Consider the following 16,186-nt stretch of genomic DNA (forward strand, 5'->3'; position numbering starts at 1 on the left):
AAAGGTAATCAGTTTACTTTAGAAAACATTTCTGAAAGTTCACATTTTTTAACCTACATTAACTAAAACACAAGTCCTGCAGATCTGAATAGGAGAAAAAGGCTTACGATATTATGAAAATAGTTTATGAAATAGTTTCAAGATTGACAAGTGACGATAACAAGCATCGACAATAACTTTAGCCAAGGAAATTGATGTAAATGTATTTACACGCCCGAAGACTGGGTAGAAAAATCCTAACAGTATTACAAATGTGCACGCCACGATTTCCATTACTGAAGGCAAAATTGCTGTGATATATTATTGAATAGCAAAAGCTTGTTCAAGAATACTCATAGAAAAGTAGTTTTTGAAACTTATTTTGAAACATGTTAAAAATAATATATATTTCTCAAAGATTACTTTTGAAAGAGAAACGTTCTATAGTTGATAAAACTTTGTTATTTATATGGGTAGAAATTATTAAAAGCTTTATACTTTCATAAGTTCACATACGAAATGAACATCTTCCTGGTCTGAGGAGTTCCATGAAATTACCTTTTTTGCACAATGTGGTAATGCCAACTGCTACAGAAAACATACCAACCGACCAACCATTGTTTCATTAGAAACTGCACCAAATTCATTGTCAAAAACATTTCTTTATTTTTCTAGGATGAATGTCCTAACAGGTACAAAAAGAATTGCTGTTTAGAATTTGCCACAATCTGTTAAAAACATAGCAATCTATTGCCTATAAGTAGGAAAGTTCTTGCTGCAACAAGTTTTAAATGATTAAGCCCATATATAGCTGTATGTGAATAAATAATACAGAAATACTGTGACGGGATGAGATGCAGAGTAATGTTAAGATTCATTAAAACGTAGGCTTCTGGCATCAGCACAGGGCATACAATATGTAACATTTTTTAAAAAAGTAAAAGGACAGAATAACCTATATTTAACTACTTCCATGTTAATATTTTAAGTCAAAACCTTGTTTTCATATTGAGCAATTAGTCTCTTTAGTTTGTAAGCATAAGTTTGTGACACTTTTATGAACAAAAAGGAATGGATTATGGATGTCGTTAGTTAAAACTAACCCAGAATAACCTGTACACCTGAGCCTATGATAAGAATTGCGAACTTTCTTTTAAGAAACTAAAGTCTGGGAGGTTTTGCATAGCAGGGTGATACTAAACAGAAGGAAATTTTTTAAAAACAGTAATCTGATAAATTCCAGAATTTGGTAGGACAAAGCTAATATGAAGTAGTGCAAAATTTAGTGAAATTTTTGCAAAACTGCATAAACCGACTCTGGCAGATTTTATAGAAATATTATTACAATGCAGTAACACAATGTGTAAGGTTAGCACAACGAAAGGAAAAACAAAATACATCTTCCTCCATTGTTCCATTTTCCTCTATTGCTTATACTATTTCCTTATGTGAAAAACAAAAAAACCAAACAAAGAAAAAAATACAAGAATGAAGTCATCTTAAAAAAAAAAAAATGGCCTTCATAAAATAAGTGGCTGTCTGTAACCGACCACCTGTCTGGTATCATACACTGTACAGCTGAAGGCAATGTGTATTTTGTCACATCACCTTTCCTATTAGTACGATCAATTGATGCAACAGTATTAGCACCCCTGAGGATTCTTCTCTGACAATGGGCTCGGAATGATAAAACAAAGGGCCACTACTGTCCTGGAAAAAGCCAGGTACAATTAGATGCCTTTGCCTTCTAAGTGTCTTGCAGCCCTCCCTTCCCCCTCAAAGGCTGACAGATAATCATTAGCGAACATTCAAAGACACCATCTGTGGGAGAAAAATTATCTCCATTTATTTTGTTTCATATACATCCATAGTTGAATTTTAATACAAAAAGAAAAAAATTAGAATCTGACAAATGTTTACAAACAAGATACCTTCAAATAGATTTTTACTCATTTTAGCCTGGTGCAGAGTAAATGACAAATTGTACTGTTATATTCAAGGCAACAGAGTCTGTAGTCCAGGACCACCTAGCCCGACCTTTATGCAAGCTTAATTTTTATCTACCATGAACAATAACTCATTGTTGATTCCCAGTTGTGTGTGTGCACATGTGTACATAGCAGCTCCTTTCATAGAAAGAAAAGACATCTAGAGGTTGTCTTGTACTTTTACCTACAGGAATCATGATAAGAGACAGAATGGATTACATGTAACCGGGGCTGGATTTTATAAGAAAAAATAATTAGCTGACAAATGAGGGCAGCAATAAAAAAGCGTCTTTTTTTGCAACAATAAATAAATACAGTCAAAAGTTTTCTGTGAGACTCTAAACCAGCTTCTTCACTGAAGAGCAGACGTGGCATTTCCATGGAGTTATACTTGACCCCATATTATCTTTTTTCTTGCTTTCTTTTTTCTTTTTTTTTTTTCAATAAACAAAGTTTTCCCGCTTCTGCCACAATAGTAAAACCATTTGATCTTGACAAGATAATGGTGTCGATGACTTTGCTTTTCCCTTGTCCGTTGGACAAATTGGCCAAGAATATAATTGGACTATTATGACCAATAAAAACGAAGTTTAGGTCAAGTCTTGTCAGGATAACCTGACTAAAAACATCTGGCTCCTTAATTTAAAATAGTTCAGACAACCAGATTCTTGCTGTGTTTTATGTTAGGTTAACACGCTGAACTTTAAGAAGCTGTAGACTGCAGTTTGTTGTTATGAGACCTACAGAATACAGAAAAAAGGGAACAATTAAGCACCCTTCATTTTTGAAAACAATGATGCTTTATGTGGATGCCAAGGTTATTAGTCTGTCTGGGGGAAGCAGCCATGTTCTTTCTTTCACCCCTGGCAAGCAAATCCATAAGAAATTTTTAACCTATACTATTAAAGCTCTGTACTGTACACTAAACATGATAGTTCACTGAAAAAAGTCAGTATTTAAAAAAATATATATATTTTTCTAATAAAGGTTACAACATTTTTAGCCAAAGGGACAGAGACATTTACAGAAGCATTACCATTGTGGTAAAAGCAGTGTGTGTGTGTTTGTGCGCTTATTTACATTGATTTGGGAAGAAAAAGGGGAAAAATTATGTTGAAAGAACAGAAATAGTAGTATTAAAATCACATTTTTCTATTAAAGTCCAGAAAGTCTCCTTTCTAGTTTCACAGTTTTATTCACAATCTTTGTTAGTAAACCAAATTCTGTACAGTTATCAGGACTAAGTCAAAGTAATTTCTATTGCAATAGTGTATATAAATACAGTAGTTCAGGAGTTTACAATTCTTAAATACAGTGTTCAACATGGCTGCTAGAATAAATTGTTTACTATTATACATCATCTTTTTTAACATTAAAAAATTATATTAGCTAATCTGAAATTTTGTGGGGGCAATTTTGAGTTAGGTAATCACGCGGTACAATAAAAGAGTGACCCAACATCCAGTTCTGATTCCAGTTAAAAATTCAGACTAAAGATATCACAATCTGTAAGAAAAGAAAGAACATGGATGGTATAAATGAAGAATTATAACAAAGTACAGTAGTGAAAATGTGTAAACAATGCTGGAGATAATAAATTAAAAATGGGGAAAATATGGCAATGGAAATACTGGAATTGTATAAAATAAAACAAATTTCAGGACTGTATCAACAAATTCCCTAAAATCTCTTCATTTTATTTACTTAAGCAGAATTGAAAAAAAGTCTCCTCTAACTTCCATATTCTTTAGTGAAACTGATGTAAACTGAATATAATAAAAAGCTACATAAAATGATCTGGTGGCCCCTTCACTGTGCAGACAGATCCAGCCTCTGGCATCTTCCCCACTAGTCCCACCCACTTCCTTTATTTTGTCACAGGCCAACAGGCACTTTCCTCCTCTTCATCAGCAGGGCAACAGGGTGGGATATTCAAATCTCCCAGTTCCCACCTCAGTTACTGCCAAAGGCTTGAGCCTTTCCACTTAAAAAATCAATTTTAGAAATGTATGAGAGAAATAACTGCAAGAGCTATAAATAAAAAAGTAGAGAGGGTAATAAGTTGTGATCCTCTTGTTACATAACCTGAAGTTCAGGCTCTTTAGCATCAGTCACTTGTAACTTTTATTTCCTCAGTAGTTAGATTTCTTATACTATTATGTTTTATCAACTTTCTATTGTTTAAGTCCTGTTAAAACCAATGAAAATGGAGCTCACAAAAGCATTTTTCTATTCTCCCTTTGAGTCCAAGTCTTACTTCCCTGTAATTTTGAAATTTTTATATGTTTTGCCTATAGGCTGATTCTAAAAATTGAAAATCAATGCAGTATTTCTATTATTTTGACCATGTAAATATTTTTCTCTGTAGCACAAACTCCTTTGCTAACAGGGCATACTTAGCATTCTTATACAACTTTTTGTTTTTCATAGAGTTTCTAATTGCCTTTTATTTTTCCCCTTATATTCCTAAATAAATTATCTAATGTGGAAATCTTTCCACCAATCTGATACCCTTCTTGGGAGTGCTCCATTATCCTGTTCCAATTTGTACTATCTGCCGCACAGGTCTTTTGTACAAATGTCACCATGGGTCAACGTAATTCTCATTGCTCTACTGAACTTGTTTTCTAGATTCAAGGTCTTCTGTTTTCTGGATTTGCTCCTTTATTTTGCTAGAGCACATCTTTAGAAAACTTGCTAAGAAAGGAATTTACTCTGTAGAGCACTCATTCTTAACACAGTAGGATGAGTAGAATCCCTTAGGAGTTCTTTAGATACTATAGATATCAGGCCCCAATACAGCCAAAATCTACCCAGTCTGAGTATCTCGGGATGATAAAAGTTGTGCACTAGTGGGTGGGAGATGAATATTGATTCTCAAGGGCTACAGAGTGGTGTAATTATCATAGGAAAGCAAAATAGGCCTTTGCTGGAAGAAAGAAAACTACGGATTTGAGAAGGGGATGCTGAGGTTCAGAAATAGAAGGAGGCATGAAAGTGAGAGTACTTGGATCTCATGCAAAGGTGTTCAATGCTTTGATGTACTAGCGATTCAAAGAAAAGATCTGTGGACTTAAAGTTTAGTTTTGTCCACAGGAAAAATATCCAGAAAAATAAAATAGCTTAGGATTTCAAAGATATAGCAAACATAAATTAAGGAGAAAGTCTTACCCTAAATCTACCCTAGAGAACAGTCATTTTTATACTTATATAAAGTTAGTGCGAGCAAGTACTCTGTCTTACCACAGTCTTTTGAATGTGTCTGGGCATTCAAAAGAAGGATAGCATTTTGTAATCTGTAAACATCTGATAAACATTTTTTTTTTAATTTTAAAAACAATTTTAATTTTAAATCAGTAACTCAGCAATTTCTCATTACTAAATCTGTTTACTTGTCCTACCAATATATCATAATGCTAGAGCCTTGATTTCTTTCTTTTTTTCTAAAGCATCTAGATTTTAAAGTTTAAATTGATCACAAATTGCACTGGGTGCTTCCTTAGACAGCACGGTATGAAGAGTTTGAGAAGCTGAATTAATTCGAAACACTGAAAACGTTTGCTCACCTGCTAGCCTTGAATCCTTTCAACTTCTGTACAAAGAATGATTCAAGAACTTCTGCACACTGGTAAAAAGGGGAGTCACTTGGATTGTAGTAACGACAGTTATCAAAAATTTTGGTCATATCTGCCACGAATTCTGTCAGCTTTTCATAATACCGTCTTTGTATTCGTTCTTCCATGGTGGCAAGGTCTTAAAAATAGAAAACGTAAAACATTTTCAAGTTTCAAGGTTATTTCAATAGGAATGTTGTACATGGTTCTGACCCAAGGAGATACATTTCCTGCCCAAGCAGTCCCAAAAGCAAGCTGGCTCACCACTGGAACTATTTAGCAATTCACAAAGAAAATAGGAATGCTTTTCCAATTTTGGTTTTGATTGCATGCCTAAAATATAAGCCCTGGCTACTGTTAAGAAGATTCCTTTAGGGCCTCCCCGGTGGCGCAGCGGTTGAGCGCTGAGTTGCGAAACTGCACGCGGCCTCTGCGGCGCCGGTTCGATCCCCGGCTGCTCCCCGGCCACCGGAGGAGGGTCCCACATGGCGCGCAGACCTCTCCTGCCGCCCGCTGCTCCCCTCAGCAGTGTACTTCGGTCCTTCTGCCTGCTCTGCTCCCCGCTCTGGCTCTGGTGAATTCTCTCACCCTCCCGCGCTTCTGACTGTACCCAGTGCATGTATAAAAAAAAACAAAACAAACAAACAAACCAGCAAACAAATAAAGCATGCCTCTATTAAAAAAAAAAAAAAAAAAAAAAAAAAAAAAAAAAAAAAAAAGAAGATTCCTTTAGGGGCCTCCCTGGTGGCCTAGGGGTTGAGTCTCAGCACTACCACTGCTATGGCCTGAGTTCGATCCCCGGCCAGGGAGCAAACCCCCATATGGCGCAGCAGACCTCTCCTGACTTACCCGCCGCTCCCCTCAGTAGTGTATTTCAGTAAATCCACCTGTACTGCTCCCCACTCTGTCTCTGGTGAATCCTCTCCCCCCGGCACCTCTGGCCTACACCCCAGTTCTTGTATGCATAAATAAAATTAAATCTTTTTTTTTAAAAAAGATTTATTTTTTATTTATACAAGAGCTGGGGTGCAGACCAAAAGCTCGGGAGGTTGAGAGGATTCATCAAAGACAGAGTGGGGAGCAGAACCGGCAGACAGACTGAAAGCACTGCTGAGGGGAGTAGGTGGGCGACAGCAGAGGTCTGCCATGCCATATGGGAATCTCCCTGGCCAGCTGGGACTCGAACCCGCACTGCAGAGGGTGCAACAGCTTCACTGCACCGAGCTCAACCCACGGCGCCACTGGGAGGCCCAATAAAATTAAATCTTTAAAAAAAAAAAAAAGAAGATTCTTTTACATCTAGTTAACTACAGAGAGCCACTCTTCAATTTTTTTGACGTAAGGAAAATACACCATGAGCAATACATATCAAACTATGCAACCAATGAGCGAGGTATTGTTATATGGACAAAGAGAAGGGGGAAACCCAGAATTAATAACAAAATCTCTGTGGTTTTGTAATCCCTGTATAAGACTCTACTAACTTCATCTTGTCTTCTTTATTGGCTCTTAGTGTTACCTTTTATATAGGCAATAAAGGATACATTCATGGTGGTAATGACAATGCCTTCTTAAAATAAATACATAAGGCAAAAATAATAGCTGATATGAATAAAAATGTCAGTACATAACCATGAGGAGTATACAGAAATGCAAAGATCAACAGGGTAGTAGCTGGTGACTGCCTTGGATGTAATGTGCTAAGTTAACTTGACTTGAACTAACATTAGGAGAAAGTTGTGCTTGAAGGAGAATTCCATACACAATTTTACATAAAAATCTGGAAGAAAGTAAAAGGCAAGTGACTGCAAATCAATTTAGGACTCAGAGGCTTAGGTAATGCAACCCAGAGAAAATTTCAATGATTTTTTTTTTTTAAAGATTTATTTATTTATGCATACAAGAGCTGGGGTGCAGGCCAGAAGTGTGGGGGTGAGAGGATTTACCAGAGACAAGAGTGGGGAACAGAACAGGCAGACTGACTGAAATACACTTCTGAGGTGAGCAGGGGATGAGACAGGGGAGGTCTGCTGCGCCATGTGGGTCAGCTCCCTGGCCAGGGACGGAACTCAGGCTGCAGTGTCTGTCATTAACTTGACAGCACTGACTTTAACCCCTGTACCACCAAGGAGACCCTCAATGATTATTTTGGAAACTGAGAAAATCATTTTAAAGTCCATCCAAAAAATAAAATTTGAAGACATTTAAAAAACAAAAACAAGCAGAGAAAGTCCTTGCTAATATACTGCGTTGGGGAACTGCCTACACCTCTGAAGAAAAAATTCTACCTTGCCTATATGCTTAAACAATTCTACATGGATTAAAACTGAGGGGTAAAAATTAAAACCATAAAATGTACTAGAAGACACAACATTGGGAATGTTACTAATTAATGAACTGTGCATATAAAAATGGCAAATTTTGTTATATTTTCTTACATACACACAAATCCACACCTGGCCCCTTTGATAGTTTGAATTTATGTAGGTACAGAAAAGAATGCATGAACAAGAACAACTGCAGAAATGCACCTATCCTGACTGAATTCCAAGCAACACTAGGTATGTTTACTCTGCAGGCCAGACAGGTCACTTACAGGAGACAGTCAGAGCTTAACACACCACATGAGGATACTGTCAACTTCAAACCGAATTCTGGGTAGTTACTAATTTTAAAAAGTTGTGTCAGTAAGGCATCCCTGGTGGCGCAAAGGGTTAAGCACTGCACTATGAAGCAATCCGCAGCCTCTGCAACACGAGTTCAATCTCTGGCCGGCCAAGGGGCAACCCACATGGTGCAGCAGACCTCTCCTGTCTCACCCACTGCTCCCCTCAGCAGTGTACTTCAGCAGATCTGCCTGTTCTGCTCCCCACTCTGTCTCTGGTGTATCCTCTCACCACCCCCACCTCTGGCCTGTACCCCGGCTCCTGTATGCATAAATAAATAAATCTTTAAAAACAAAAAAAAAGACCACATCCCAAAAAATTACTATAAAGCTTTTAAATGTTAGTATGTTAGGAACCGTTATAGAACAGTGATAACAGTATGAACTGTATGAACATCCCAAGAGATAACAGTATGAACATCCCAAGAGAAAAAGAGACAAAATAGACTAACAGTAAATTCACAGAGAAAAAAAATCACAATAAGTACATTATTAGTTACTGAAGGTCAGACAGAGTCAAAGAACTAGTTTCTTTGTCCAAATTAGCAGAAATTTAAAATTATAACTTCAGCCCCCCCCCCCCCCCCGGGGTAAGGGTACTGTCAAGTATTACCAGCCACTGTAGCACATTCGATCCCCGGCCAGGGAGCTGACCCACTTGGCGCTACAGACCTCTCCTGTCTCGCCCACTGTTTCCCTCAGCAGTGTATTTCAGTCAGTCTGCCTGTTCTGCGCCCCAGTCTCTGGGGAATCCTCTCACCTCCCCAGCACCTGTGGCCTGCACCCCAGTTCTTCTTCACACACACACACACACAAAGACCTTGACCTGTTCACTAAGTTTATGCATTCCTTTATATAGTTAGATAATACTCTGCACATGCATCATTTGATTTAGCTACCCCACTACTGATGGCTATTTATCTTTTCCAGTATTCTTCTGTACTTACAAACATTGCTTTAATGAACGACATACTTGTGCACATATAAATCCTAAGAAATGAAACTGCTTGGTCCAAGGTTAGGCATGTTTATAAAATTTAATACCTATTTAGCCTTCAAAGTGACCGCATGTATTTATACTCTCACCAGTCAATGTAGCCTCATGAAATACCAATTTTAAGGATGACAAATATCTGCTGAGACCTCTGAAAAACAATATTCAAGTGCTTACCCATAGGTTCCTTAATAACACCGTAATAATCTGGTGCATCGTTAGGATCTACTGGTTCAAGGAACGGCCAGGCCATTTTATGTGCCTGTAATGAGAAATGAGCATCACTATTATCAAGCGTGAACAGTAATTCCATTGAAGTTTCCCAGTTGAGTTTCTATATCGACCAAACCTTAAATTCCAAAAGTCAGTTTTAAACTAAATAAATGATGGGCCTCCCTGGTGGCGCAGCGGTTGAGCGCTGGGTTGCGAAGCTGCCTGCAGACTCTGCAGCACCAGTTCGATCCCCGGCCACCGGGAGAGGGTCCCACATGGCGCGCAGACCTCTCCTGCCGCCCGCTGCTCCCCTCAGCAGTGTACCTCGGTCCTTCTGCCTGTTCTGCTCCATGCTCTGGCTCTGGTCAATTCTCTCACCCTCCCGTGCTTCTGACTGTACCCAGTGCTTGTATGTATGTATGTATGTATGTATGTATAAATAAATAAATCTTTAAAAAATAAAAAATAAATAGATGAGGTTACTTATACCAGATAAATTTTGCTCAAGTCACAAATTATCTCACACGAGCACCCTCTGTGATAACAGTTCTCAAAGAGTGGCCTGAGGACTTGGCATGGGGGTGGGGGTGAAACACCAGCTTAGGAGTCAAGAAATCTTTTAAAAAGCTTTCTTATGGGGCCTCCCCTGGTGGTGCAGCGGTTGAGCTGCAGGCAGCCTCTGCAGCGCTGGTTCGTTCCCTGGCCACTGGCGAGGGGCCCACAAAAAAAAAAAAAAAAAAAAAGCTTTCTTATGGTCAAGTGATGGCGGCACTGCAACCATGCCTGTGACCGGGTGGAATGCTTACCACTGGTGGCTAAAGGGGTGGCGGAAATGTGATGTTATATACCATCCAGCCTCGTACTGAGATTATGGTTCTCTTTCTCTTGTTTTGATTATGATTAAAACTGCAGAAAGTGTCAGTCTAGCACTTGTATATCTTGAATATATCTAACGTGTTAAAATCCTGTGAGTTATCTAGATCTCCTTTTTATTTTTAATGAAGGAGGGAAGGCTTTGGGTCAAATTCTCCAGTATGTAATGGTATTTTGCTAGAATTTAATCAAACTTTTTCAATTTATAGTGGTGAGATAAAAGTTTTAGGTCACAAAAACAAGTCTTTTAGACTAATTAATACAAAGTAAAAATCAAAATCAACAAGCAACTATAAACCAGAGACACACTACGGGGGTCGGGGAGGGGTAGGGACAGGAAGGACTAGGGTCAAAATAGGAAGGGGTGCAATTGTATGGGGAATATAACCAAAATGAAAATGCATACATTGTGCAGAAATGAAAAACACTGTAAGAATTATATAAAATAAAATATTTAAAAAACAAAAAATAAAAACAAAAAAAAACCCCAAGTTTTTTAATTGAGAACATTAAATAAACAACAGTTGAGCCAATGTGTGGGCATGGAAAACCTCACGACACTGCCTTGGGAAGACGTCAGTCTGTGGTGCACACGTCACCAGGCTAGTTGGGATGCAGTAAATAGTCACATACTCTACGACAGGAAAGTTTGATCCAACAAGTCACAAGGGTTGATGTCCCCCAAACGCTATGCGCACCGTGCTGCTCACCTGTAAGGAGCGCAGCACCCTCTTCAGCCCCTCGTAGTCTTTCTCTGTTAGTGGCGTGAGCACTGTCATGGCATCCTCTGTCGACTGGCATTGTGGACAGACATACTCATCAATGAGTTCTGCCTCACTCTGCAAGATGCCAACACAGCGCCCATGGTACCAATTCTGACACCGATCACAGCCAATATAAAATCTGCAAGATCCAAGGTGGAAATGTGAGCTCAAACAGAATAGATCACATCACTATGATTCACTCTTAAAAGTAATAAAACATGCAGCTGAAAATGTTCTAGCCCTGGGATATAAAGTAGTTTTAGTATTGTAATTGTTTTAATACTCTTGAAGATTGACATTCCAATGTGTTAATTTAGTATTTCTGATGTTAAGAACAAGCATTAAAAGTTTATTGAGAACACTGTGTAATATTGGAGAACCAATATGAAGAAAAAAGGTAGAACATTTAATTGACTTTAAAGTTCAAAACAAGTAAAGCCAAAAAATCTTTCAACTAATACCATATCAAGTGGGAAGCCGATACTGGCCACCCAACTAGGAGTTCAAAATCCTGATACAGAGTCTCAGAGAGCTTGTACCCAGATTAGTGTTTTTCTAACCTACAATAAAGCACCATTTCAAACACTGATAAAAGTCCAAACAAGTCAGGCTCTTTTAATCTCATTAATTTCTATGTTACACAGTGAAGAATCAAAATCTACCATTAAACCATATTTTTTTCCATTGCATCTCAAACATTCACTATGAAGCAACGTAAATTTTGAAGGGGAGGTAAAGAGGGAAGAAGAGAAAAAAACTGGAAAGGAATTGGTAATGTAAGTGTAAAATATATTCAGAAAAATACCTTGCTTTTTACTTTAAAATAAATAACCAGTCAGAGCAATTTGGCTTCCTAAATTATTAAATATGATGCTCTTATCAGAACTCACTGTGACTCATCATAAGGTGTTCTGCAGATACAGTACAATTCCTCACTGCTGCCCTCTTGTGCCCGTTTACAATCATTACAGATGTACACATCCATTTTCTTAGCCTCCTTTTCTGTGATGCCAACACATTCTCCATGATACCAGTTAGTACAAAGATCACAGCCAATATAGAACCTAAAAGTATTCACAATGAAAATGACAATGTAGTTGTCATTTTGAGCTGCATGATACTTAAATCTGTCTTCCTTGCCCTGATTCACTATCTTACAGGGTAACTAGTTCTACAATGCGTCAGCTAAATAAACATCCTGCATCCAACCTCTGGCGAACTACGGCATCTGACACTGTATCAAGTGTGGAAACATAACGTCACTCACATCAATTTCAACAAATATACTGTTTAGTGAAATATGGGTCTTTAAAAACATACTGGAATTTGAAAAAATAAACAACACACTGATGGTAATGTCTGCCTCTTAATGAATGTGTGTAAAACTGTAACAGGCACGAAAACCAAAGCCAAAGAATCAAAGACTTACATCTGTCAAACCTATGCCACAGAAGCCATTTCAAATTCAGGGCTATTAGATAGGTTTGAAAATGTATCTCATAATTTAAATTTGAAAACAAAGCAAAGCGCAAACACCAAATAGAAGTTACACTACAAGGACATGCGGGTCAGCAGGTGTAGAAGATAAATGGTCAAAATAAGATATGAGGAAGAAAGCTAAGGAAGGTACATGTAGTAATTCGGTTTCCACCAAATATTCTAAATAATCACTGGAATTTAATTATAACAGATTATAACATGGGTAATTTTCTGTAACAATATGTGTGCCACAAGGTGGAGAGAGGTCAGGCTAATTAACCCGTGAAGACTCTGAAAGAGCTTTTTCATTCAAAAGCAGGGATGTGTGGTGTGCAGAGGAATGTAAGGAGTTGTCCAAAACAGCGAGAGGTTCTACAGCATTTGGCAAGGTGGGGGTGGGGCTGTTTGAATGTGCAACCATGGGTAATACCATAGAGTTAATCCTCGAGGTTTTTATAATCTGAAATCTAAAGGACAAAATGAAAAGTATTTCTATGACCAACACATAGTGTTATCTAAGTGTTGACTATGTCAAAGTCTATGAATTAGCAAAAGTCATGAGAACCAGACTGGCATTGCTGATATCGCTGGTTCTGCCAAGGTGTTTCTTGGTAGATTCACCTAGAGGAACAGCAGCAGTCCTCAGGCTTCAAATTAACCTGCTTCAGGAACATAAAGGATAACACATGGTTAGGTGGTTTATCCTATTACCACTTTTTTCTTCGGGATTATGACTCTCGCATGATTTTCACTGCCACAGGTGGGGCCTTCAAGGTGTCCTGTGTGTTGCCTGTGTGTTGTCCTGTGTGGATGTAAGCTCAGGACTTGAATTTCAAGTTCAAGATTCCCGAAACAGCCATGTTTGATAAGAGGTATTGGTAAAATACTCCTGAAAAAAACACTAAGCCGCCCTAACTTGAATAGGGAGGGAATTAAACATACTGAAATGCTAATAACAACAAACTGAAAAATACGAACTATCGACAGAGGCGATCTCAGCAAGGTGAACGCATAGAATGCATGTGCATGTATGTATGCCTCATATTTTATGCTACTCAGGTATTACAGGAAACTTGTATGCCAAATTAATTTCTGCTATCTGGATATTTAAAATAGGCCAAAAAAATCCTTGCTGTTTTGAGAAATTCCTTAAGTAGATCTTTTAGTAAACAGAAAGTAAATCGTGTTCTGTTTTGTTCTATAAATCATTTAATATATTTTGCTTAAAGCAAGGCACACTTGTATAAAGGACTAAGGGAAAAATCAATTGCTAGGGTTCAGCTCTTTCTATTATGTGTAATTTGTAATAAAGAAAGACAATAAAAAGGGAAGATGCCTAAAACTGATCTATGTGTTTAATCTCCTAACAAAAAGTTTTGGCTGGGCACTTGCAATCAGGTTTTAATTTGTATAGCACCACCTAGGTAGTTTAAATGTTGTAACTTAAATATCATTAAGGAGATCATAATTTTATTTTATTACTTCATTAGGCATCCACTTAAGGTAGACATTAAGCATTCCAAATTCTAAATGATGATTTTTCTTTTTTAGCACAATCAAATAAACTTTTGGTACTGCAAAAAATACTTGTGGTTAATAATGGCTTAAAAAAGCTGGGCTATATTTAAATGCTTAAATGGAATCTAAGTCCTTAGTTGAATAATGACAAAAAAAATGAAACTACATTTATGGATTAGTCTCTAAAATCTTGTATATATCACAAAATACAAGTCCCAACTGTCAAAAACAGCTTCCAGATGCTATGCTTAGCAAATTTTTGAGTACCATATTTGAAGAATAGGTAAAAGAACAACATTTGCAGTTTTTGACTTTTGACCCTAATAAGTGGTAAATTTTACAAAAATAAGAAGCCATAGTATTCCAATACAAAAAAAAAAAAAAAAAAACCCAGAATTCTTTAAAATTAAACATTAAAAAAACAAACCACTCAAACTCAAAACCTCTTGCATCATTCACATCCAGATAGTCGCTAGGAGCTGATGTGGTCAGAGGGTTGTGAGCAGACTCCAGAAGGCTGCACTCAGCTCTGGGCAGCGAGAGCAACATACCTCTCCTCAGAGAGCATCGTGCCTGGCTGGGAGTCACTCCAGAGACGCAAGGAGAAAGCAAAGGAGCAACAGAAAGCTTGTTTTTGACAGAAAAGAGTCTGATGAAGGACAAACATGAATCATGAACATGTAAGATAATACAAGTTCACTCGCCTAGCGCCAAGGTTAAGAATATCAGCTGCAAGACCACAGATGAAACATGTCTACCCTGACTTTTAACTACTTTCATTTACATTGCTACTAACATACTCATTTTCTTAAAAGCTGGTCATTTAACAGCTAAACTTGTAAGAAAATCAACTGGAGCACAAAAAGATCTACTCACTTAGATTCATCATAAGGCGTTTTACAGATACAGTAAAGCTTTGTGTCCTTCTTAGTTTCCTTTGAGGTAGTGGAGATCATCTTCTTCTTCTTGGACTTGGCATTCGAGTCTCTCTCCTCTTCACGCTTCCTCTTCTGGGAAGCCGCGGGCAGCGTGGGTGCAGTGGCCGTGGCCAGGGGACCCACGTGTGGCGGCGGTGGTGGCGGAGGAGGGGATGGTGGAGGGGCTGGGGGCGCAGGTGGTGCTGCAGGGGAGGTGGCAGCTACTGCCGTGGCCTGCACCAGCTCTTTCTCTTTCTTAATTTTCAGGTCTCTCTTGAGCTCTTCCTGTGGTGAAGTAAAGACAATACCAGACTGTCACTTGACCTATGAAGCGCATGGTTCTGCCAGAGGGTGTTTCATTACACATGGTTTAGCCTAAAGCCGGGGAGCTTTAACAATTCCAAGCGTGTGTTCTCACTATACATGCAACCCAACTTAAAGAACTAAAAGTAAAAAATGAAGATTACCATTAGGATTGGCATTCACGAACAAAGTTGGTATAAATAAATCACAGTATAACCAAGAATATTTCTTAGAAGTTGAGACATTGATGAATTTCTACAGTCATTGAAAATATCAAGCATAACCCCAAAACATTTCCTTTATAATAATTTTTTCTTGCTCAAATTTTATAGTCTTTCAGTACAATTTAGTTAGCCCATGTTCCCTTTAAAGAGTTTTCTAGGAAAGCCTTGATTTTTTTTTTCCTGCTAAAAAAGATAAACAAAAATTATCCCAATGACCATAGAGTTATATTCAAAGTTGGGATCCTTTTAAAAAATTGCTTAACACTGGATGGAGTTCTAGGCAGTAAAGGTTTTTTTTTTTATTTTTAAAAAGATTTATTTATTTATACAAGAACCGGGGTACAGGCCAGATGTGCGGAGGGTGAGAGGATTCACCAGAGACAGAGGGGGGAACAGAACAGGCAGACTGACGAAATACATTGCTAAGGGGAGCAGTGGGTGAGACAGGAGAAGTCTGCCTCTCCATGTGGGTTTCTCCTGGCCGGCGTGGATCCAACTGGCACTGCAGAGGCTGCGGACAGCTTCACAGTGCTGCGCTCAACTGCCTGCGCCACCAGGGAGGCCCAGGCAGTAAAGGTTTTGAAAGAGACCAGAGTCTTACTGGTAGAACAGACAGTGGAGAACACAGGGAGACAGCCATGAGCTGCCATACTGA

At 38.2% G+C, this 16,186-nt stretch overlaps 1 protein-coding gene across 2 annotated transcripts in view; it reads right to left on the reverse strand.

The window, feature by feature from the left end:
* Positions 1-2,670: 2,670 nt before the first annotated feature.
* BPTF (bromodomain PHD finger transcription factor) overlaps positions 2,671-16,186 on the reverse strand; it is a gene marked incomplete at both ends in the record, with an annotated part of 131,060 nt that continues 117,544 nt past the window's right edge. For both annotated transcript variants that reach the window (XM_084237060.1, XM_084237061.1), the window contains 5 exons: positions 2,671-2,707; positions 5,534-5,720; positions 9,418-9,502; positions 11,037-11,229; positions 14,964-15,289. In XM_084237060.1, coding sequence (XP_084093186.1) covers positions 2,671-2,707; positions 5,534-5,720; positions 9,418-9,502; positions 11,037-11,229; positions 14,964-15,289 — 828 coding nt within the window. The remainder of the gene's footprint in view (positions 2,708-5,533; positions 5,721-9,417; positions 9,503-11,036; positions 11,230-14,963; positions 15,290-16,186) is intronic.

This window comes from Talpa europaea, assembly GCF_964194135.1.
Source record: "Talpa europaea genome assembly, chromosome: 7".
Lineage (NCBI taxonomy): Eukaryota > Metazoa > Chordata > Mammalia > Eulipotyphla > Talpidae > Talpa > Talpa europaea.